The 26,106-nt window shown below is 38.6% G+C and overlaps 1 protein-coding gene across 1 annotated transcript; it reads right to left on the bottom strand.

The window, feature by feature from the left end:
* Window positions 1–7,584: 7,584 nt before the first annotated feature.
* snw1 (SNW domain containing 1) lies at window positions 7,585–20,783 on the bottom strand. Its single transcript, XM_084737437.1, has 14 exons — window positions 20,699–20,783; window positions 20,042–20,195; window positions 19,659–19,820; window positions 18,204–18,299; window positions 17,699–17,805; window positions 16,124–16,228; window positions 15,438–15,507; window positions 15,241–15,306; window positions 14,895–15,011; window positions 13,407–13,548; window positions 11,977–12,079; window positions 11,017–11,134; window positions 9,711–9,874; window positions 7,585–7,923 (listed from the first exon to the last, which is right to left on the bottom strand). The coding sequence occupies exons 1-14, from the start codon at window positions 20,710–20,712 to the stop codon at window positions 7,731–7,733; spliced, it is 1,611 nt and encodes a 536-aa protein (XP_084593563.1). The 5' UTR covers window positions 20,713–20,783; the 3' UTR covers window positions 7,585–7,730.
* Between the last annotated feature and the right edge of the window lie 5,323 nt (window positions 20,784–26,106).

Raw genomic sequence — 26,106 nt, 5'->3', positions numbered from 1 at the left:
ATGTGGTAGATAACAAATGATGAAATCACAATAGCGCACAAGTAACCATATAAATGAGTATAAAAGAGTTCATTCATTGCCAGAAATTATGTTACATGTGCAAATAGAGCAAGTGCGGCCCAATCAATGATCCATTCTGATAATTCTTGCTATCAGTGTTTTCAATAATCATGTAAGGACAAAGTGTCAATCATTGCACTGCTTCTGACATGGAAAACAAGTGTTGTGTGAGGAGCACTGGTGGACTCTGAGGGGGGTTAGAAGGGGTGACTGCTCATCCTGGTGCCCCTGTTTTTGGAAAAATGCTGCACAAGTGCCCTCTTTTTGCCCCAGTGATAGATGAAATCATGATAAAGTGCCTTCTAGGATGCCCTTCCAGTGGACAAAACATGATGAAATGCCCTCTAGGCTGTCCTTCCAGGGGCTAAAACATGATAAAGTGCCCTCTGAAATGCCCTTCCCATGGACAAATTTGATATAGTGTCCTCTGGGTGCCCTTCAAATGGAAAAAAAAATGAATCAGTGCCTTCTAGGGTGTCCTTACAGAGGACAAAACATGAAAAAGTGTTCTTTATGGTGCCTCTCAAGTCGACAAAACATGAAAAAGTGTCATCAAGGCTGCCCCTCCAGTTAACAAAAACATGAAAAAGTGCAGTCTAGTGCCCTTGTAGTGAACAAAACATGAAAATGTGCCCTCCAGACTGCCCTTCTAGTGGCCAATACATAAGAAGTGCCCTCTGTTGTGCCCCTGCAGTTGACAAAACATGAAAAAGCGCCCTCTAAGATTCCCTTCCTTGTGGACAAAACATAAAAACATACCCTCTAAGCTCCCTTTCAGTGGAGAAAATGAAATGCAGTGCCATATAGGCTGTCCTAAATGCTAGAAAATTATTAGTGGGCCTCTACGTTCCTCAAAATGGTTTAATAGTTAATAGTTCCCTGTGTATTGTTATTGAAGAAATGTAGTAATTGTACTTTAGATCACACAGTTACACAATTTTAATCTAATCCAGGGATTAGGACTGTTTCTCCATTTACATTAGGACTATTATTGCTGGTGCTCCACTGCCTACAGCTTTTGCCCTTTTTTTCGCCCCTGCCCCTCAGAAAACCAGAGTCCGCCACTGGTGGAGAGATAGTATGACACTAGATTATACTTTCTTGCAGCACCAACATATGAGCAATATATCCCACTCTACCACCACATGTTTCCACTCAGACCACACTCTCTCCAACGCAGCTCTGCTCAGATGAAGACATTGGCTAAGGCGTCAATCACTTCCTGTCAAAGCAAATCCCTGAGCAGTCGATGTACACACCTACCACGGTTGGGCGGGCCCTGCCGCCGCTCTGTGTGTGTGTGTGGTGGGCTGCTTTCTGACTGACACAGCCATTAGAGATTGTTACGCCTGTCTAAGTCTTCCCACCATAATAGATTATTCGCAGAGGGAGCCACTGAGGAGAGGATGAATTCTGCTCTCCTGGATTCAGGTAAAGGCAGACAGGACAGACAGATTGACAGGTAGACCATTTTCCAGTGAGCAGTAGACTCTGTCCGACTCTAGACTGCCCGTATAATGATGAGTGAATCGTGGCCTAAATATGCACAGATGAGGAACTAATGATAAGAAAGAGAGTGAGTGACAGGGGAAAGACAGGAGTGTGCTGCTAGTGCTGAATGTTAGTTTGACAGATTTAATTTACAGACTCTGGCTTTATACACTGTGTTCATTCTATAAATTCACAGTATGAATTAGAATGACAGTGCATATATAAATATAATAAAACTATATAGTTCTAATTAGGAGCATAATGTAAACCATGATTTTAAATAAATAATGCATGAATGCTCAATCTATATTCTTTTCTTCTAGCAATTAAAAGCTACATGAATGTTTTATATACTACACGTTACAGCAGATCTAATTAATTAATCTCAGGGGCAGGAAAACAAGCTGTAAACATACTGACATATTGTCATTTTCTAACATGTTAACAAACAGTTGTCTATATCCAGCTGACATGGAGGAACATCAGCATTTATTTGAGTCCAGTATTCACTGTCACTTTTGGTTTCTACAAACTCTTGAGGTAAAAAGTCTGACTCCTTAGCTGCTAAATGCTCCTCTTTCTTAACTAGCTAGAGGCTAACTTTATACATCTGTAGTTTGGTATAGTGGTTGAGAATCATGCCATCACTGTGGCTGGAAATAGGTTCACAAGTCGTGGTGAGACTCAGACGGATGTCTCTCCGCGGTGCTCAGCACTGGAGAAGAGTCTGGCCACACACATGATCATTCAGCTATAGGGAAAAAAATGTTCTGGCATGTATCACTGCAAAATAGTGTCAGGGGGAACTTGTCTTGGTGGAACATTTGCACCTCGAGTGGCAAGCCCAGGCAGTAAAATGTGTAAATCACAGAGAGAGAGAAAAAAATACAATTCCTGCAAGACCAGTTTCTGACTAGCTTAAGTTTGAAGCTTGGTCTAGCTGGACTTTTCAGCAGGGACGCCCTTAATTATGCATAACTGTAGGCCTTGATATAATTTAAACAGCGGAGTTATATAAAAATTCACCCACCGTACACTTATACAGAGACCAAAACAGTTTTTTTTTCTACCAGGTTGTAAACATGTTTCTTTCTGCAGGGCATTTTAAGGTGGAGGTCTATGGGTACGGACTCACTTTTGGAGTCAGACTCAAAAGGCCATTTGAGGAACTGCAGTTTTTGGCAGTAGAGGAGGTCCCGTGCCCTCTGCAGAAACGTAACAGCGTTTCTTATTTTCAGGTGATTATACACTAATGAAAACCTGCTTATAAGACAAATATTCTATTCAGTTACTACCGTTTACTGCCTTAAATCCCTGTAAATCCCTAACACTGGGCCTTTTAAAAGAAAAATACATTTCTGGCCACACATACTAGTGATGCCAGAGATGAAACTTTGCTTCTGACAACTTATGGAAAACACCTGTTGTGACATCACTACTTGGTGTGTGGCGAGCTGTGCAACATTCCTCACATTTCAGCCTTTTCCTCCTTGTGGTTCAGTCTTATTTGTAAAAATGACTCATCTCTACATATGGATGAAGAACAGAGACGAACTGGCAGAGAGGAAACAGGAGCATTGTTTTCCATGGATGTGGGTGTGCCTCCTCAACCAAACAAAAAAGGCTGTCTCTGTTACAGCGGCAGCCCTCAGTACTGGAAGAGAAGAGGAGCAAATCTCATGTAGTGTGATAAGATCTCTCTCCGGCCACCGACTTCAATAGGTCAACAGTAGCAGCAGGGACATTTATCACCAAACTTATTGCTTTGCTGCCACCGAGGGGATGACGGAGAGAGAAATATCACAAAAGACATCACGAAACAAACTAAGCTATCCTCCGTCAACTCCAACGAGTGTAGAGAAGCGCCGCAACAACTCAATATTGTTTATTATTTCTGGGTTTGGTTCCTTGCGGAGCAAAGATAAGGAGCGATCCATCATGGTCTCTGTCGGCAACCTGAGGATTCCATTATGGTCCAACACAATATGCTCAGCGTTTACATCAAACAGCACACAAAAGCAATGCCAAGGAACCAATTTCCTGTTACCTTCATGAATAAGAATCTCATTCATCTTCCTCTGTGCACATTCATAAAGGCGGACAAGCTCTGAGTGGAGGCCCATTATCCAGCTGTCCTCACCACTCCGACAATGGTCCGAGCACAAATGCAGGCTGAAGGGAGCACGTCTCCTTTGTTACTTATTTTAAGATAGAAACCAAGCTTGATCGTAAACCCTTAATTAATTGTGTTAACTTCTCTATTTTTTTTAATGTATTTTTTTCATTTTTAAAATCTTGCCAGTTGCAAGGACATAATTCATGGTTAGAAATGTGCATCCAAAACCACACACAACAGCGATTATTCTCCTCATGAGTCAGTCACACTAAGCTGGTACACGTCAGATTGATTTCTTCACACTGACACTCACATCAGGCCTTCACAATAAACCCCCGCTGTCCTTAAATCACCTCACACTGGTAGCAGACTGACTTTCCATCCATCCGTTTATTCAATATTTATTCATACACAGGAAAGAAACGCACTCCTGATCACGTTCAGGTCACGTTATTGCTACAAAGCATGCAGAAACATATCAAGAATTTATGAAAGTAGTTATGTTGTAAAAGAGTCATGATGATAATACAACCCAATTTAAAAAAGCCCTGGAAAATAAAAACAGAATGCAAGTATTTGCAAATCATTTTTGACCTATATTAAATTGAATACAGTGCATAGACAAGATATTTAATGTTCAAACTCTTTTCCTACAAAACCACGTTATGCAGAATGTGTCTTGGCATCGTCTTGCAGAAATAAGCAGGGGTGAAGTCTGGATGACAGCATGTGTTGCTCCAAAACCTGCAGGTACCTTTCAGTTCGTAAACCAAACCCCTGCAGGGGGTCAGGGGGCATTCTCCCCCAGAGAGTGACCTATATCTTCTGTTCGTGTTTTCTGCCAACATTACTACTTTCACATTTATCTCAGTATTTTAGTAAAAAGTATTAAGTAAGGTACTAAAGGAAAAAATAAAGGAAAATAGTACTAAGTAGGGCACTACAGTGAAAGTCAAGTTACTTGGCCCCAAACTTAAATGAAGTTGATCAGTTTTAATATTCACAATCTTGGCTTTGTACAGTAATCAATTGAATATAGGTGAAAAAGGATTTGCAATTCAATACATTGTTTTATATTTTACACAGCATCCAAACGTTTTTGAAATGGGGTTGTAGAGCAATGTTAAGATACATTCAGGCAGAATCAGACAGACAGTGGGAAAAAACTCTGGGTAGGAATGAAAAATAGATGATCAAGGTCATTTTTAAATTCCATCAGAGCCCCTCTCCTGTCGCAGAGTTGCGGCTGTGTTGTTCAGCCTGTTTCCTCAGGTGCAGAGGGGAGATGGGGACAGCCGCTCCCCCACACTTGTAAAGAATTGGATGACTTCTGAGCATGTCAGCTCCCTGCCACCAGAGTATAGGTCAGTGATAAATCACATCAGAGCCACTTTGGTGTAATTGAGTGAGAGTTTAATGTATCTTAGCCTGGTTCCTCGGCTGGCAGACGGAGGGAGGCTGCAGTGCTTCACAGTAGTCCTCCTCTGACCCGACGTGCGGTGAGAGCTGTGACGGCTCTTGTCTCAAACAGTGAGAAAAATGAATTTGAAGTCATAATCCGTAACATTTTCCCCACATTAAACCCAATTTTTGACATTATTTATGGCTGACATTTATTCTGCTACAGCCATTGAATGTGTTTACACTTATTTGTAGTCTGCATTGTCAGTGGCGGGGTCCGCCATTCCCCTAATGGATTTGACTGGCCTTCAAATGGAGACGCCCGGCATTTGAAGAGAAAACATATTTGCTGTGGTACAAATATATTTAGTAAGGGTGTAAAGATTATTAAACCAAGACTGGAACTGCAATACAAACGATTCTGTTAGCGGTTTTATCTGAAGTAAATCTACCTTCATAGATTTCTTGATATTCCAAATTCAAACTGTTCCAGAACCAGTATCAGAAAATGCCTCTGATAATGCTGTTTTCTGTATTAGCAAGTATGCGAGTCTATGTACTGATCCCATATCACATAATTTATTAACCCTGAAATGGGAATACTACTACTGCATCCTGTTTGCCATTTCTTTTCTCCTGAGATAGTTAAGTCCAGTTCATGGCATTCATTGTCTGTATTTGCTCATGTTTTACAAAGGGTATAACTAGAGTCAGGCCATACAAAATGATAGCAATCATGTCACATCCAAACAGAGTTAACTGTTAAATAACTGGCCAATATGCAAAGTAGAGGTATTGGAATTGGTATCTGTGAGGACAAATTATATCAGAACATCTCTATTCCAAATTGCAGTTGATTTAATGAAGTCAATAATTTTCCCTTCCAAAATAAAAAAAAGGTATGAACAAAACCATGGATTTAGAGAATTGATACACTCAAAATTATTTACAGCAATACTGTATCTTCTTCTCTTGTACTTCTGACAGAGGACCACTTCAGATAGAAGAATAGAATTCAAAGACTAGTATTATTAAGACGCTCTTAGCTGCTACCACCAGTAACCACAGCTGAGGACAAACCAACCAGAACTGAAGTCTTAAGGATAATAGCTTTAAAAGCAAGCAATAGATGTGATTGGAAATAAAGGTAATTTTCACAGAGAGCAATTGTTGTTGCTCATGACCTCTGCTCAGATAAAATGTTTAGGAGTTGACTGCCACATTTGTACAGGCTCCACTGAAAATCCCCTTGAGATTCAGATTACAGTGAACATAACTGACATCAGCACATTCAGGAAAATTGCCAAGCCAATGTTCCTTTAAAACACCCCAATACAATTCAGTTTCATTTGGCTTGGATTCTTTAATTTTGAGCTCCTCAATGTGTTATTTCACAGTTCTAGGGCTATAATTTTTCTGATGTCAGTAAAAGACCAGCTATAAAACATAGCATGTAAGTCCAGAGCACTGCACTAATACAAGAAGCCATAACTACTAACTGAGGAACCAATTGAGGAAAACATAAATCATGTGCATATAACAACTGTCTGAGCCCTATTCAGGCATGAGTGAAAGATGGCACTGTGCACAGATTTGCAAGCCTGCTGGGCTGTGTAATGCCACGTTGATTATTTTCCCGAAGCCCGGGAAAATAAAACTGTCAGGCTGCATAAGTCATAATTAATTGTAATTAATGGGACCAGTTTTGTTCTAATCATCGCATAAATCGCAGAGCCCATTTCTGGTGAAAAAAATGTCACTACACACACACTTTGTAATAGATGGCTCCTCTAAATACATTTTGGGTATTTAATCATCTATGTAAATGGGATGCATTACTCGGAAGTGATTAAAACGAGGGAAATCTACGATGAACAAGCTAGAACAATTACACAAGTAATGGACTTCCTACTATGTTGTAAAAGTTAAGATTAAGCAGCTCTGAAAATAGCTGAGAAAAAAACTTGTCTCAATTCCAAATTTGGAAATACCACAAAAAATTGTTTGCTCAATAAGAAACACAGTGGGATAACAATTACACACTATATGAAATTTATTCCATTGGTAGTAATGTACAAGAATTATAAAGCTGGTTTGCTTTACATTGTACTGAGGTTTATACTGCTGTACATAGCTGAACTGTGCTCACAAATACACCAGGGGCTTAAATAAAGCACAGTTGACACAAACTCAAAGGGGGGAAATGGGTGGACAAATGAGAAAATTGTTATTATAAACAGTTCCTGCAGGGTTTACTTTGTATACATGTAGAAAAAAAAAGATAAAATAACTAAAATCTACACATTTAAAGGGCCAAATATCTCCAAATATTACCATTGGTATCTGTTAGGACATTATGCCCTGTACAGAGAGGTTTTCAGATGCATTAGCTCCGCTCGTGTTAGATGTCAAGTGTTCACTCATTTCATATTTAGCATTAACACTGAATGCTCAACATATTCTGAATAGACATGAGTAACCAAGAAATGTGATAAAAGGAGAATAATCTTTCACCTTCTCTCACGCTGACAGAAAACCAAAATAATTCCTGGCAGACTTGAGTATATTAAAACACCCGTCTATCAAAGAGAGGATGCAGACTACCCCCCTGTTCTCCAACATGCTAGCACCTGCCCTATACGGACTCTGCGCCCGCTCGCGCTCACTCCTTCCTGCGTTTCTTGTCGTGGTAGTCATCCTTTGAGCGGCTGCTGGTGGACGGCCTCTTGGAGCCGCCGTGCTGCTTGGCCTCCTCCAAGAACTTATCCAGGCCGAAGGGATCTTCCTCGAACTGGACGGGCCCCTCCCGCCTCTGCCCGTGGTCCGCACCTGAGAACTCTTTGTCTGGAACAAACCTGTTGGTGGATAGGAAAAGATGTTTTGTTGTGCTTGTTTTTTTTGTCCTTCAGGTATCCTCAAAGCAGGAGAAGAAAAAGCATTAAAACCACAGGGTAACTGCTACAAGACTGCTTCATGTTCAACACATTTTTGATGAGAAGAAACACAGGACTGGATCCTTGAAACTGATGTTTTTATGTCTCAGAGAATTTGCTGAAGTCAAAGATTTCCTTTTCTGTGTTTTTGCACAGTAGTGTAACACCCTGCAGCCAGACAAACATTCCTAGAGGACAATGACAAGCTGGTGACTAAACATATGGGACAGGCTATGCTCGGCTAGTGGAGTGTGGCGCTGCTGCCCCAAGGACAAGGGCTCCTGCTGGGACATCATGTGCACGCCTGCCTCGTGCCTCAAAATAAAGGCAGAATGACCTCAAAATGATTTCAGGCTTTTATTGTTGTTTTCTGTAATTATAATAGAGAAGGTTAAAACTTCAGCAGCCCTGTTAGTGCCTGATAAAATGTGGGATCCAGTGTGGGTTGTGAAATCATTTTAGGGAATATTTAGCCATATTTCAACAGAAAATAATGTTTCAGCTCCCATTTCTGAAATGAAATCTTTTCTCTGAAAGAAGAGGCGCTTAATTTGGCTGATGCCCTGTGATAATCACCATTGAAACGTAGCCAGTTCAGCTAATAATTTGATTAATGCAATTCATTAAAGCGGATGCAAAATACATTTCAAGGTACACTAAATCCTATTCAGATTAGTAGTAGACCAATATGGGTTTTTAAATGGCCTATGCAGACATCAACATGAAGAAAAGTCGTGTATAACTTCACTATTTCATGCACATTACAATCTAATATACATGGTTAACTTTGCCAGTAACATATTGTTTTAAATGGAATTTTTATTAATTAATGGAATATAAAAATAGATTGGGTTACGCTGCAGATTTCAGAACATGACTGGTATTTAATGGAGAGCGTGGCACAGTCTGTTGGAAGTGATGTCATTTAACAGCTTCATACTATACATTTTAACATTCTAGATATTTAATGCTGGACAGTAACTGTTTAAATTTGATTTGCTGTCATTTATAATGGGAGAAACCATCTTCCCACAACTCACATGAAGGAGAGCTAATATCATTCCACAGCAGCCACACTGACAAGGCTGCCTCCAGATGTGTCAAAATGCCAGATAATCAGCCGCTTAGTTGGTCAGTAATTCAGATCATTCAGATAATTTATCATGTAAGGAAAAGTGTGTTATAGCATTATTATTATAAATTCCTTTTAAGTTACTGGCCTTATTGTGCTTTTTTGGAGATTAATTACACTTTATTTAACAATAAGCCTATATCCTAAAGTAGTTAGGAAAGTTTACATCACATTTTCTCCGTTAATATGCAATTATGCATGAGGTTGCTCAGAAATGAAATAAGATGTGAACACAAGCTTTTTAATAAACATTCCTGAGTAAGAAAGCCTCCATATGGCAGCTGTCCACAACAAAAAACACGAACCACATCCTACTGTTGTTCGTGTCTTAACTATTTTGCTTTCAAGTCTTTTCTCTGCTCAGTTGTACTTTAGCCGTTAGTGTTGGTGCCATGTGTGCAATTTTTCTCGTAGCTGTCTGAAAAACAGTAACTAATGAATAAATCCTCCTCACTGGAATCAAGTCAAAATGTGAACAGAGATCTAACAATGTAAACATTTGTAAACAGCCCAAATAATATAGTAAATGTAAAATATGTCATTCAAGATTTGACAAAAGCAAAGTAATCCACAGTACCTGTTGTTTTGCATGAGTGTGTCGAAATCATCCGTGTAGGCGTCCTTGTCGATGTTCTTGCTGGGTCGGTAGATGTTTGAAGCCATGTCTCTGCCGCCACGGAACGGCTGGTCGTACACATTGTACGTCTCGTCCTCACCGCCAGCAAAACCACTATCCATACCCTGGAGAGACAAAGAAAGAGAGCCTTTTTAAGAAAAATATACAAGTGCACAATCAACCAATCACAAAATCTTTTTTAGGGGCCTTCTCTGCCTGCAAATAAATCTCTTGTCTGGCTTTTGCTTCCTTTTGTACCCAGAAAAACAAACTTGTCATGCGGATTATACAGCATTTTTCCTGTGTTCGGGTATCAATTTACTTGGTTTACTTTTATGAAACGCCAGTCATCTATATAAAGTTTGCTCTGAGGCCGCAACTCAGGCTTTTAATATCGTCCCCTTTCCGGGAGAAAAACCACTGGAGACCGTTCCACTTCATCCAACACTGGAGGTGAAAGTTAACCTTTTTTTAAAGGAGACAGGAACAGATGTTTGAAGGTCTCGCTTACCTTAACATACTATAACTTTTATTTTGGAAATGTTTTCTCATATTGCAGAGCTGGGGATTCCACAAGGTTATTATAGTTAACTAAAATAAATTAAACACTAAGACTACGTGTGAAAAAACTGTAAACTGAAACAAAAACAAAACCTGCATTTTAGGAAAAAAAAGGTACTTAACTAACTTAATAAAAATATATAGCATTTGTCTTTGGTTTTAGTCTTTTTCAGTTTGGTCAAATCTGTCAACACAATGAGCAGGAGGAGACATCAGAGCATATGTTGGTTTAGAATGACATGTCAACATGACTGTTGTCTTCAGGAAGTGTTGTGTCTGTCGCCTCAGTGCTCGCTCTTGGTGGGGACAATTTATAAAGGTAGAGTTTATTAAAAGTACAGTCTAGACATGCTCTCCTTTAAAAGTGCCCTCAGATAACTTTGTTATGATTTGGTGCCATACAAATAACATAGAATTGAATATTACCTATAATACTTTTTCTGAACTTCCTAAATCTTGACAAATGGCCATCATATCATAATTAAAAAACATGAATAACACAATTACTGAAACTAATAAAAGCTTAACTAAAGCAAAAGATTTTTGAACAATAAAAACTCAACTGAAACAAGGAGACCCACTCTGGAAACTCAACTGAATTGAAAACAAAGATTTTAAAAAGGAAACAAAAATAAAAAACTAATGAATAACACAAAACTATAACAACTCTGGTATTCAGCTAATATTTTTGAAGATCAATTTTAACCTTGCTCTGGTTGAAGAGTCTCTGGTCGTACTGGGCTTCGCTGGTGGAACGAGGATTTGGCACGCCCAGAGCGATGAGCTCGCTGATGTCCCTGTCCTGGTCTCTCTGCAGCTTCGACCTGTGGCAGAGAGCAATGTTGGACATTTAGCAAGGATGACACACACAAAAATGTATGAAAAGACAGAAAAAGATATCTGCTACAAAGCAGAGCTCAGAGGTAGTTCCGTTTATATTATTACATTTATGTTAACATACTGTTTTTAGTACTCCAACATTAAAACTCTGAAGTCCTGAGGGGACTGTAGTTTTACGGTGTCACACTACACAATATAGAATAAGATATTGAGATTTTTATGTGTGCCTATGGGTGTAACATAAAGTCATATATTTCCAAAAAACTACTAGGATTTTGCCATTAAAGCCTTCATTTATGGTGAAGTATGTGTTTGTAATAAAAGGAAATGATGAAAGTTTATTTTATGAAGTTCTTGGTGACTTTAACGTCTTGACTGTCCTTCAGCAAACAGCCATCTCAAAGTTAAGTGGAAGGTAATTTTAAGATAACAAGGTTTCTGCTTTCTGACAGCTGGAATTGTGATTGTAATGAGCTCTCCTCTGAATTTCAATCCCTCCGCTTCTCCAGAGACCCACAATTCCATCAAACTGACAACCTGACAGTGCGCGCACACACACACACACACACTTAACAGATCATCTCACATGCACAAACAGTCTGTGGATCATTGCAGACAAGGACTACTGCCTGAGTAGTCTGCTGGATCCTGCTGCGTTTGTTCAGTATTACTGCTGGCCCCATGAATGATTCAGCAGTGTGTGTGTGTGTGTGTGTGTGTGTGTCTGTATATGTGTGTCTGTATATGTGTATGTGTATGTGTGTAAATACTGAGAGGAGGGGTGGGTGAGTTCACATGCAGTGTGTTTAAAGTGCGTGTCCAGCACCTCTTATCAGGAGCAGCCCTGGAAATGTTCCTGTCGTGCTGTCTCTCTTTCCTTCTCTCGTGGCGGATATCGTCACGCTCCCTGGCCTCGCCGTCTTCGCCACCTGCAGCGTGGGATGGGTGGAGATGGATGGATGGGGGAATAGGGGGAAGGGGTTGCAAAGAAAGAAAAGGGACATTTAAAAAAAAAAAAAAGAAAGAAAACCCAGATGAGGAGAGGAGTGGGGGATAGATGATGTGAAATGGTGCAGAAGCGAAAAGAAATATGAGGATAGAGCAGGACAAAGATGGAGAAAGAAATGAGAAGACAGAGGTGAGAAGAAGCGAAGGTGGGTAACATCAGAGATAATAAGGAAAAAATAGATGGTACATGAACAGAAGAAATGTACTTTAAGACAGGGGACTGATACACAACAGGCCTCATGCAGGAAGCCATTAATGAAACTTTCTAATTTTTGTTTGTATCCACAATTTCTTCTTAATTATTTAGTCCTTGTTGATTTCTGTAATACAGCTACATCTCTTATTTTTGCTCTTCTTTTAGGTAAGACAAGATTTTACACAGAGTTGAGAGTGAGTCTCCAACTAATGGTTATTTCCAATAGCGATTAATCTGTCGATCATTGTCTCAACTAATCATTTAGTTGTTTGGTCCACAAACTGTCAGAAATGTTCTTTTTTTAAAAAAAAAAAAAAAAGTTGTTGCAGCTCTAGTGGAGAGCAACAAAAATTCACAGTCCAAGAAAAAAACAAAAACAAACAAACAAAAAAAAACTATGGCAATATAAAAATATTTTATATAATTTAAAAACCATTAGTTAAGGGGCTTCAGACTGTTGGTCCGAGGACAAATTGTAATGATTAATTTAATAAACAATTCAGAATTGATTAATAGCTGCAGCTTTAAATTAAATACATATAGAAATAATACTGTTACTTCAATATTTAACATAAAAGATATTTTTTTATATAGGCTTTTTCTTAGTAGAAAATGAAGAGAAAATAGGAGAGTAATTTAAGACAATGTTGCTGCATGAAGTCCACTGTCAGAGGTCAGTAAACTTGCAAGACAATAGCACAAGTGACAGACGTTTGAACTTATCACAAAAATGTGAAATCAGATTTTGCGTTCTGAGTAAATGTGATGTGATGTATCTAAATGGTCATTCAAAAAATATGTCCAAAAACAGGACATGCAACACTGACTTTTCTTCTCAAAATATATGTAAATTATCAGTAGAGGAGCAGACACATCATTTCACAGCTTACTGGTCCTGTCAACACTGGCAGGGTGAAAAATGTTGTCATCACTTATGCCACTCATGTTCCACATTTGGAACTGGCAACAGCGCCGAGTCTGCTCCACTCACGCAGAGACACACGCACGCACGCACACACACATTCAAAATAATCCTTATCTCCAGGACTCACCTTTGTCTCCGTGACTTTTGATCCCTGCCCTGCGGTCTCTTGCCATTTGGGCCAATTCCCTCAGTTTCTCCTCCTTCTTTTCCTTCTCCTTCTGGGCCATCTTCTTCTCTACCTGAGCTCTCATCTCCACCGCTTCTCTGGCCTATGAAAACAATCAACATGTCAGTATGTCATTTAAAAATTGTTAAAAAAGGTACATATTTTAGTTGATCTCTCACTTAGCCACGCCTCGGGTATACACTACCTCCAGTCAAACTTGTGTTAGACACCAGTGACTTTGTCAAACTCACGGCTTATTTCCACCAGGGGTTAAATTTGGATTAGTTATGTGGGGGAGTTTGAGGAGGAGGATGTGGGCTGGTGCAGAATCAAGCTCTCTTCTGTCTATGCTGGGTTAGCTTAGCTCTTAGCCCTGCTCTCTTCCTGGGGCGATGGTGATCCAGCTGGTATGGCTAGGTGACCACCTCAAGGTCCACTGAACTAATCCCTGCACTTCCTTTTCCAAAATTAATGAGTGTATTTCTGTCATCTATCGTATACACATACGTGTCGGATTTCACTGACTGGTGTTTGCTGTGATGATGCTTTACGCTCAGTTTTTCAGCATTAGCATATCATTTACACAATTATTAGATAACTTTACATAATGTTATTTAACACCCTTTAACAGTGTTTTTGTTTTAAAATGTGTCAGATGGAAACACTGAAATGTCCCCTGGAGAGAGAGTTTAAGCTGTAGCCAGCTACACTGATGAAATCTGCTAGCGTGAGTCATTTTAGACAAAATCCACAGTTGTCAGCTAGGAACAAGAAACTGTGTTTGTTTACGTCTCTGTGGAACTGAAGACCTAGCGTATCAACAATTATTGCACTTACTGTAAAGATTAGCACTGTGAGAATAGAAAACTTGACAGACATGGCAAAGCTGCAACGACTGATCAATTATTAATCGATTACTAAATTAATTGACTATTTTAATAATTGATTAATTGGTAATCAAGTAATCTTTTAAGAAGATTCTAGCTTCTTTAATATATTCTGGTTTCTTTGCTCTTTAATATCTTTTTTGGGGGCATTTTATGCCTTTAATGACAGTACAGCTGAAGATGTGACAGGAAATGTGGGACTGACGCACAGCGAAGGTCCATGGGCGGGAGTCGAACCCATGGCCGCTGCAGGGGACTCACAGCCTCTGTACATGGGGTGCACGCTCGACCAACTGAGCTATCCAAGCATCCCTACTCTTAAATATCTTAAACAAGATTGAACTTCAAGTTGGGCTATGGAAAACACAGATCAACAGTTTTCTAACAATGTTTTGGTATTTTATGACCTAAACAAATCATTTTAGACATTTTAGAATGAGATTAATCAATAATGAAAATAACTGTTAGTGGCGGCCCTAGCAGCAACAATAACTAGGAGGGAAGGGCATAGTGAAGGGGCAGGTCTGAACTACATAATCAATCGTGGACAATGGTGGAGTACCTTTCTATCAGCAATGTAGAGCGCCTCAGCCAGCTTGGCGAAGTTTTCGTTGATGTGAACTGTTTGCAGCCCCCTGCCGTCAGCAGCCAGACGTTTGTCAAGAGGAATGGTGTAGCCCTGAAAGATATTGAGTACATCGAGAGAAAGAAATGAGCAGAGAAGAATAAAAAGGCAGCAGGGTGATGAAACTGGAATTTCCATGACAAGATCTGGGGTCCATAAAAATTAACTATTTGCCCAATGAATCAAAAACCAAACAGAAAGCCTGACAAAAAAAACACACACACACATGCCAGCATTGTGTCCGACATTTAGAGTGTTCCAGTTAATTCTGGTGTCACATTACCTTAGCGTTTTTCCAGTTGGAGATGCATGGAGGAATCTTCCACTCCTGCTGCTCCTTGACTGTCATCTACAACAAAAGGGAGAAGCTCTGTCAGACATAGTATTGTTTCAGTCAATGCAAGCAAGTCATTTTGATTTTTAAACACAGCATGAAAGTATTGAAAAGCAGACTGTTTCTAACATTTTAGAAAACTGTACCTTTCTGCTTGGGGAATGCATGACAGGGGCAGGGGGAGAAGGAGGTCCTCGAGGAATCTTCTTGTTAATCCTGAAACACACCATTCACATCCATCAAAATTCTTCATCATTTTCATCACACAGACAAACACATACAGGCATTGAAACGTTTCCACAAGAAAACCTGTTAATAGTATCATTACAAATTATGACAAGTTTCATTTAACGTTTTGGTCAAAAAAGAATTAGAAAAGTAAGATCATTATATAATGGGGCTAACTTTAGACATCTAAATATATCAAAGGTGGACTGTGCAATTAAAACTAGAATTATTGATCAAGAATTTCAAGGAAATTTTACTTGAGAGAGAACTCTGCTTGAAGAAGTAATGATTCACATGCTGCTAAAATCTTCCAAATGGGTTTTAATTTTTAAATGTGTCTTTCAAATCCCTCTGCTTCCTAGTATTTAATTCTCACTTAGATTTTCTTTGGCTATTACTTCATGCTCGATTCAGATTAACAAACTTCGAATGGACACTCTTCACACAGGAAAAAGTCATTAAGATATAATGGGGAAAAAAAATCATCACTCAACTGTGTCCAAAACAATTGATAGAAATGAGTTAATTAGAAACATTATTACATTAAATCAAACCAGCCTCTACATATGGATTCAAGCTGATGTTTGGACAAATGTTTACTTACTTAAAACGAGGAGGCTCCATCGGATCTTTTTGCATTTCCACCATGCGGATCACCCTCTGTTTGGCCCCTGAGTTAAAAGCCACTCCCTGCTGGGATGGGGTGTATCTTGGGGAGAGACAAAGAGGAAGAAATGTGTCACCATTCATAAAACTTTTACCTTCACCCACATACACAAGCACAGGTCACGGAGAGGACAATTTAAATTAATAAACAGTACGAACCTCAGGGTTTCATAACACTGTATGTCATAACTGGGATTATTTCTCATTGCTATACCATCCCACAATATGTCAATGAAGCATCAGTAGGGTACCTCCAAGGTTCTCCAAGTTAAACTTAAAGACTTTTTTAAGACCCTTTTCAGTAACACCTGGAATGAAATTTAATGCCAACTTCACGACAATACCAGCAAAAGTGTTAAAGATATAATGGAAAATCAATATTGATTTTAAGCCCCAGAAAACTTTTTTCCCCTAAGTATTTGAATTCAATAGATCTTTTTATTTTTTTTTAAACTTTTAGGTTCTTTTTCAATATTAAATGCTTTTGAAAAAATACATTTTCAGAATAAATAAATTCAGAACAGGATTAGAATTTTTTTTTTTTTAAATAAAAATAAATGACATTTCTAGGGCATCAAGAGTAATGTTTACAACAGCAAAGTCTTGACATGAACTCAATAATATCACATGGGAAACAATCTAAAATTATTCCTGACATCAAAATAGTGAGTGAAGTTTAGAACAAATGAAATACACAGACATCAGTCACTCTCTTCATCCTGTCCTCATCCCTTACTGCCTGCAGGTAACGCTGGCAGAGGGAGGAGGGGCCGATTGTCTCAGCCAGCAGTACGTTTACAAGAATTTGCCTAATATTAAGATTTGCTGCAAACTAAGCTAAACAGTCAGATGACAATCAACCAGCTTTTGCTTTAGTTTGGTTACAAAAATTGGCTATTAGCTGAGCAAGTGTGCTGTGCTTGTGTAAAGCCGTGTTGGATGAGAGAGAGCAGCAGATCAGAACATTGCCTCCACCATGTTTTTGCTTGCTGAACAGGTGTATTGATAGTGTATTTGCTTTTTACTTGCAAACTTTTATGTCAGCTCCTTACAATAACAAGTGTAGCTGTTGTCAGCTCAAGTAGGTTAATCTTTGACTTATTTTCTCTTCACTGTCTCGCCACTGCACTCTCCCTGCCCTGCTGTTCACTGACTTCACTCAGTGATGTGCTTAGGAATGTGTGTACGTGAAGGTGCTGCCCTGACCAAGAGCAGGGGTGAGGCTGCAGTATGATAATAAATGACACCAAAACATATGCATTTGACAGTTATTTATGACATTACAGGATTTATATAATCCTACAAAAGGGCTAGAAAAAATTAACACATTTGTTAACAACATTCAAGATTTTTAAATACTTCCAAGGACTTAATTTTAGATTTTTAAATTTAATACTAATTAAATGCTTTCAAGACCCTGCAGGTATCCTGATTTTAAGAACTCACGGTTGTATAAAAACCCTACTCTCCTCATCAACTTTCTGTGTGCTGACATTATGTGGGAAATACATACCTGATGTACTGTGCAGGAGCTTGTTTGTCTGCAGCTCTTACAGGCATGGCAGCGGCAATCTTTTGAGACACCTGCTTCTCCAGGGCAGCACGGGTCTTCTCTGTCAGCTACAGTGGACACACAACAACAACTATGTTCAGATGTAGCTGGAGTATTAGATTTATATAATTCAAGCTTAGTAAAGTTAAAGTGATTTATAAACTTAAACAGTTGTCAATTCCAGTCTGTTTCTGATTGTGATTATAGTGACAAAGTGAACACTTTCACTTTAAGTGTACATATTTAACTTAATTCAATGGATGACATGTTACAAAAATTACTTTTGATCACAGAGTAATACTTTCAGTAACCACTGGATAAAATGAACACTGAATGGTCTCCTTGGGAAAATGGAGGGAAGAATACTATATGATCTTTGAATAATGAAATCTATAGTGTCATGAAAAATCTTATCTGGTGGCAACCTGCATATTTTTCCATACATGCACATTGCAGCATAGCTTACCTCTTTTACAGCCTCCTCATCAGGCCTCTGTAGCTCTGGAGTATCTTCATTCAGAACTTCCTTTGGAAGAAGGTCTGTGTACTTACTGAAGACCACCTGTAACAATCAAAGATGAGAAATGCTTAGAAATAACTTATGAAGCTAAATAAACCTCTTTTTGTAGCTGCAGCAGGAAATTATATACACCATGGCACTGTATTTTTTGACATGTGTATCACAGCAGTGTGTGTGTGTGTGTGTGTGTGTGTGTGTGTGTGTGTGTGTGTGTGTGTGTGTATACTGTTAACTAAGGGGACATATACATTAGAATTTTGTCTGGCCAGGACTCAATGGAAAGTTTTGTACCTGACAAACAGTAATGCCTAGTTTCCACTGCAAGGTATGGCTTGGCTCAGCTCAACTCATCTGGAAGTGTTTATTTTTGGTTTAGCATTGGTAGACCTTACCTGGTACCTTTTTTGGTATCACCTGGTTTGAAGTTCCATGCAATCCCAGCTAATACTAAAAGATGGCGCGAAAACAGTGTACATAACATTAGCAACACAAAGCAACCAGCCGTCTCGTTGCCCGTGCTCTGGTGTACAAATTTCCAGACTCTCCTGTTTTTTAACAATCTTTTGTCTAGCTGCTGTGAGCCTTTACTGAAAGAAAGTGTCTCCTTGCGTTGGCAAACAGACGCGTATTGAGAATCGAGAACACCAATGCTTCAATGTTATCCATTGTTCTGATGTTTGTGTTGCATTGAAGATGATGTCACGGCAGTTTCATGCCGCATCACGATGACAATCATCTAGGAATCCCACACATAGTGTTTTTTTTTTTTTTGGCAGTGGAAAACAAAATACCTGGTACTAAAAGTGAATTGAGCCAAGCTGAGAAGTACCATGTAGTAGAAACAAGACTTAAAGGTACAGTTCACCCCAAAATCAAAAATACATATTTTTAGTACTAGTGCTTCATGGTAGTGTGATTTATCTGTCTACATAGTTTTGGTGTGAACTGTTGAGTTTTTTTTCAAGATATCACTGTAGAGAAGTCTGCATTTTTTCAAATATAGTTTGACTAAATGTCACTTTTTTAAATTTATTTTTTGGCACATTGAGCACCAAAAGCCAAGTGCCATTTAGTCCCACTATATTGGACAGAAGGCAGACATCTCTGCAGCTGGTATCTCCAAAAACCAGCGACTCACACCAAATCTATCTACATGGATGAAAGCAGTGCAGATTTTGGGGTGAACTGTCAATTAGGGACAAGACCTAAGAGCAACTTTCACATTGTTTACAGTGAATAGAAAGACATGTGCAGATGTTTCTCTCTCTGAACTACCCTCTTCAGACAGAATTTAACCAGTCTTGTGATTTCATCAACACTTATGTTTTTAAGTTTTGAACGGATACATTTTAAAGCATGTGTTGACAGCACCCTTGGTGACTGCTGAAGCATTCAGCATACCTTATCCTTGCTCTGTCCTTGCCTGGCGATGGCATCATATTTAATCTTTCCTTCTGCATCCACCTGCACTGCCAAGGCATTGGATGTCTTCTTCTTCCTCCCCATTTCCAGAGGGAACTGGGCAACATGGATCTCTGGAAAAGCTCCTCCATCTCCAAAGTCCTACAGAAACACAGATTTTGCATCAAAAATGAGAAGATGACCTGATGATGATGATTAGTCTTGCACAGCTTCACGGAACTTACTCTACGGTTAGTCTCTGCATAAAGCGATGGACATCAGACAAAAAACATCCCCAACCACCGTCAAACAAATGAGAAATTAATCCCAAACGATCTATCATGTGTGACATAATGTATCTAATGAGTAAAAAAGTGATTTACCTCAAGTGAACGAGGCACCCAGCCTTTTCTGTGCCCATAAGGAGGAGGCTCTCTGCGGGACGACACCAGGGCGGTGGAGTAGGACTTCTGAGCCCGGAGCCTCTCCTCTGCCTCCAGCTGGTCCTGAGACAGCTGAGTGGGCGCCGGTAAAAAGCTGGACAAAAAACAATCCACGTGTAAGTCTCATTACTTCTACAGTAATGTAACGCTTAACTGCTGTAAGCCCCAGTTAGCATTAGCCGACAGATGTACCTTTACGCAACTGCGTTGTTTAGGAGAACTAAGCTAAACAGGAGTGCTAACCAGATAGCTAGCAAATAGGCTACTCATCGTTCCAATTTTTAAAATCCAAACTGAAGCATGTAGCTGATACAACACTACTAAACAATCGATTAATTTCTGTTATGACCACGGCTGCGTACTACTAAACTAACTACTGCCAAATGTTTAACATTAGCTTACGACATACAACGTCTGCTAGTTAGCATTAGCAGATGCCATTAGCTCCGATTAAAACCAAGAAATGATAGCAGCCAGACCAAAAACATCAACGTAATATATTAGGTGTATTATTCAAATCGGACAACATGATGTGTAAACGACATATTACACTATTTCAAAGAAGAAAAACATAAAAGGCCTGGTCGCAGTACTCACCTCGCCAAAGACATTTTCCCCTTTCTTCCTTAGCAATGAACTGCGCATGCGCGGTGCTTCAACATGACAAGTACGTCCACACCGAAAGATCTCGCGAGAGTGATTATTAACGCATCTCTTACATCTTTCTCTTAAAAGGTCGAAAATATCATTTGGAGCCAGGCCGTGCAGCCTTAAGGGTAATATGAAATTGTGCTTTGGCCTTGTAAAATGAACACTGATGCCAATAGAGCTTATGTCAGTGACAAAGAACAGAATAAAAAAATAAAGTATGATGTTAAGATCTCCATCAGGCTCATTATAACTTAACCCTAAAATGTTATTCAATATGTCAAAATTTAAAGTGTGTTTCTCGTGGGTTCTCATTCCCACCATACAGTGGACATAATCAACTTGAAGAGATTAAAAAAAAATGCAGCTAATTTAGCCAGGAGAAGTTTTAGCCTCTCCTGACAAGTTTAAAAGTTACAATTTTTCTGCATGCAGTTTCTCTCCAAAGTGATAAATCTCATTGATGAGTCTGCTAAAGTGCGTCTGAGTAGCTGAAGAGTCTGGTAGAATAGCAAACAGAGCAATAGAGTGCAATCAGCAAGATATTCATACAAGAAACTCTGCTGACACACACTCTCAGCAAATATAATTTCATAATCCATTCATAATTTATTAACTAGTCATTTCAGTATGTTTCATGCTGAGTTACAAGCTGATGTCTTTCACAAATTAGATATCCAGGCCGTTTTTTTACAGCAGACATTTTGCCTTGTCATATAAAAGCACAGGGGTCACTAATAACATGAACGATGGCTTTGTTCTATTCAAGAGCCCAAGTAAGCTGTAAAATTGTGACAGTGAGCCAGCCTGAACAATATCAGATCCCTGAAACTGAGGTAACTATATGGAATTCAGCCATCATTAATTTTATTATTTATTTCACGTCAGTATGGCTGATGTGAAAAAGGTCTATTGTATCTTTGAAATTCTCTGAAATGACCTAGGGCTTAAGAGGTTTAAATTATCTTTCAGCCATAAGCTGCACTGATTACAAAAGTAATGGTTGGAAAATGTTTAATATTAGTAGGGCATCTATGGTGAGGTGCACAAACCTAATACATCTAGCATATAGTGTATAGTTTATTAATAGCCTATATTTAATGCTTAACAGAAAAACAAATTCTGACATCATCATCACCTTTAAGTGATAGCAATATCAATAGAGTGTTTCAGTCAATACGTTTCCTTTCATTTTGGGGGGATCTCAGTGTGCTGAACTGCCAAGTCTATCAAAAACACCCTGCTCAACTTCACCACTACAGACTATATAGTATATAGCTGCTAGCTATTGCTGTATGGCGCTATATTATTTATCACTGTTCCAATTATCACTGATAGGAGTTATTAATACTCCCAACCACTAGGGGGTAGCAACGACTAGTGTTCCACTGGGGAAGATACAGTTTTATTGCCTATGGTTTAGATTAAGATGTAGTAGAAGAAGACCCACAGACAACGCTGAATAAACACGTTCAGCGTTCGACTTTGTGTAGCATCATTTAGTTTTGTTACTGCTACTAGCTGCAGTTGAATACTACAAATGTGCCATGTTAGCTAGCAGGAGCAGACACATGTCTAAGTTTTGGAAATATAAAAATGAGTGTCACAGACAAATTCACCTCTAACAGTAATTTTCGCTGGTTCCAAGCAAATTGCTTAATTTCTAAATACTGAAAATGTCCACAAGCCACAATGATATTGTAGCAATGAGTTTTTCTTCCCCTGCTGATACACATTTAGTTGAAACCTGTCTATGGTTTAGGGGAGAGTCGCCCCAGTTGTACCATTTTTCACTTTTGCACTCTTCTACCTGCAAACTACCTATGTGTCTGCCATCATACCATCATATACCACTTCAAGTTTTTCAAGTTAGTGAAAACAAGTCGTGAGGAATTAAACCAGAAGTGGACACTGTCTGAAGTTACAACTGAAGCATGTGTGGTGTTGTTTAAAAAAAATATGATACCAGCACAGTACCTTTACAACAATACCAATAACAAGAGTACTTTAGAGTACAAGTTTTTTTTTTTTGTTTATTTCATTCGATACTCATCATTGGAATAGAAGCATTCCTGAAATAATAGATCATCAAATGTCTGTAGTGTCACTGTCCTGTGAGAACCATGTATCTCTAAAAAGTCAGAAAACAGCCTTTAATTACCAGGCAGCAGACCCAAAGCTCAGTGTTATGTTTTAGTAATTTCTACATTTAATATAGTCTAAAATTTCTTAATTATTTCAATCTCAATATTCACTTATCTTCGAGTTCCTACACAAAATGTTCTGGTTAATAATTATTGTCTTTCTGCACATCATTCTGGTCTACACAGATCTACTTATTCTTTGACCAACAGATGGAGCAAACGAGGGAGGAGGAGGGATTGTAGCGGAAGTATTTGGGTGTCAGTGTTGGGTTGGAGGGCCCCTTAGCAGAATTTTGCTTTGGGCCCCAAGGAGGTCAGGACCGATTCTGAGTATCAGTACCAGCAGCTGTACTCGTCAGGTGATGTACGAGTCTGTGTGTGTAAAATTATGTAAAAATAGGTCCATCTACTTTCATGCTTGGACACACACTGCCAGCAGCTATAAGCCAAAATTTATTCAATATTTATATTTTAACTGTACCATACTGACTTGACAATGATTTCTGTAAGAGTTCAACTGTGAAAAACATAAAGCGTTGTTATTTGTAGCATTATATATTGTAGCATGATGCATATTTTTGCACATAATTTTTACATTTCTTACTATTTTGCTCCCCATCTCTCCTATATTTTATATTTTTTGCATATTCATATATTCCTGTTATATATTGTAGAATAAGGTACATATTTTCTACATACTTCCATTTGCATACAGTTTTGTTATATATTATAGTAGAATGCACATATCTTTACATATTTTTCTAATCTCTGATCCTATTTGTATGCTTATGATGTATATTCTATACTCTTGAAGCATCTTGGTCAAAGGCTCTGTGTATTTGTGGCTGACACTTTCTGCTGTGACTTTGTATATTAACCTTTTCATCCTTTTGTCTTTTTTTTCTTTTAGGCTACAGGGAGAGCCTAAAGAGAGATTCACCAAGCTGTGGGATAGAAGTGAGTGGAACATACACAACTAGTTCAGCTTGTTAATCCCTCATGAGACAATTATTTTGTCTCTCTCTCTTTACATGATAGTTGCCTGTGGATGCCTGACTGCCCTCTGTCTACCTTTATTTGAAACAGGAATGCTTGTCTTTGACTGCATCTCAAATCATTCCTTTTTTGTAGGGATGCATGCCCACATATCATGGCAGATAAATTATTGGCCAAATATTGTATATATATTTTTTTATTATTATTATTCTAGTGAAATTTTGGCCAGTAAAAATCAGTTGTATTAATCTCTGATTTTACAAATAATGTTAAAGTGTTTAATCTGAATTCTTAATCGAAATGTTCTATAAAACCAAAACAAACGTATGTTTGTGAAATTTTTTTGATGAACTTCACTGGGAAAAATAAATGAGTTAGATTTGGTTCAGTCAGAACCATGAAATATTAAATCATCCATCACGCTCACTACATCAGAGCCTTTCTTACCCTCAGCTGTGCATACACTACAGGTTACAAGATCATTTTAAAATACAAAATTGAATTGGAAATTGGGAATTGAATTGTGAAATGATCATTTATTTAATTGGTATGGGCATGTTAAACAGTTAATTATTGGTTATTGGTATTGGCTGAAAATAATCCATATCATACAGCCCTAACTATTTGTTACACAGTGCACTGTATTGATACCAAAACTCACAATGCAATGAGTGTCCTTTTCAATGAAAAACACACAACACAGTACTTTATATAAACACACATTACATTTAAATGAACACTACAACTGTGATGATGATGAAATACTTCGAGCCTGACTGATACTGGATTTTTGGGGATAGATGAAGATAACTATATTGGAGAGTAAAAAAAAAAGTCAATATTGATATTTTGGCCAATTTTGCAAAGATCCCCAAAGTGTGGTTATTAAACACTTTTTTAATTAATCACATCAGGGCACTCAAACAGTAAACTTCACTGGTATTTTTAATCATTATAAACAACTGCTGCTGCTGCTGGCAGCTGCTGGACACCCGACCTTGCTGCAACGGGTTTGAAGGGCAAGGCCATGGCATGGAATTTTGATGTCTCGCCATGAAACACAAAATTGCTATAACTTTAATTTAAATGATCCCATCTGCACCAAACTTCACATGATTGATAACAGTCCCATCCTCAACACATCTATATGACAATATTGTGCAATACTCAAATGACATGTTTTAGATTTTAACATCCTCCAAGCACGTTGACCACATCCAAACCAAATCAGGTCAGAATGGCCTTAAGACCTTGATTATTCTATCTTCTGAAGATCTTGACATATCAGCAAACGGTGTTGCCATGATGGCATGGCGAAGATTGATGTTTCGCCAAAACACAGGAAGTTGCATTGACTTCATTTACTTGGTTGAATCTGCCTGAACCTTCATGTGTTCAGTAGTTGTCCAATCCTGAACATATGACTTAAGGTTTGTCAATGGGCGTGACCACATGGTCTCAGTGGCACGTTTCACTGACATGAACGAAAATCAGTACACACACGTATCATGACCAGTAGCACAAAAAAGTCTCCTGGACCCAAAGTCTAAACCAACAGGAAGTCAACTATTTTGAATTTCATGATCAGTCCGACTGACTTGAAAATTAACAGTCGCAGCTCGGCCAGCACCTTCTGTGACTGGCTGGCAGCTGCTGGGCGTCCAACTTCACTGTGACAAATTTCCATCCAAAAAGGTCAGAGGTCAAAAGTCAACTTCACTGTGATGTAATAATATTCAGCTCTGTTTCACCTCTAGTCAATGGGGCACAAACATAATGTATAATGTACAATTACCAGATTGTTATTGTGAAATAAATCATGACAGGATGATGCAGGACCCTGCAGGATCCCTAACATATCAGCACTTCGCAAACTTTGTTTCTGAGGACCCACTTTTTACAAATGACAAACCATTGAGACCCAGTCCACAATAGGCCTTATCAATAAATCTTGGGAAGAGTTAACTTGTGCTTAAATAAATATTACTGACCAGTTCTACTGTCATTTCCAGATTGTCTTATATTATCTTGATGTGTGTTCTTGAAAACATATTAAATATTTAAATACTTTAAATCATAAATAAATGCATTTAGGCTGAGTAACAATACATGATGTTTTAGCCTATATAAACCTAAGCCTATATTTTTCCTGTCATCGGTAAAACAATATGTATGCATCTACAAAATTGTTTACTGTAGGTGTACTGCAGATCCGTA

The sequence above is a fragment of the Lutjanus erythropterus genome, chromosome 15 (assembly GCF_056507025.1).
Source record: "Lutjanus erythropterus isolate fLutEry1 chromosome 15, fLutEry1.hap2, whole genome shotgun sequence".
Taxonomy (NCBI): domain Eukaryota; kingdom Metazoa; phylum Chordata; class Actinopteri; order Lutjaniformes; family Lutjanidae; genus Lutjanus; species Lutjanus erythropterus.
This window is presented reverse-complemented; position numbering and strand designations above follow the sequence as displayed.

Bases quoted from the DNA above. Each gene is read 5' to 3' on its own strand.
- snw1 (XM_084737437.1), bottom strand. The intron at 16,229-17,698 runs GTATGTATTTCC...TCTCTCCCCAAG, and splicing joins GCTCCTGCACAGTACATCAG to ATACACCCCATCCCAGCAGG. The intron at 11,135-11,976 runs GTGCTGGACACG...TCTCTGCCACAG, and splicing joins AGGGCTGCTCCTGATAAGAG to GTCGAAGCTGCAGAGAGACC.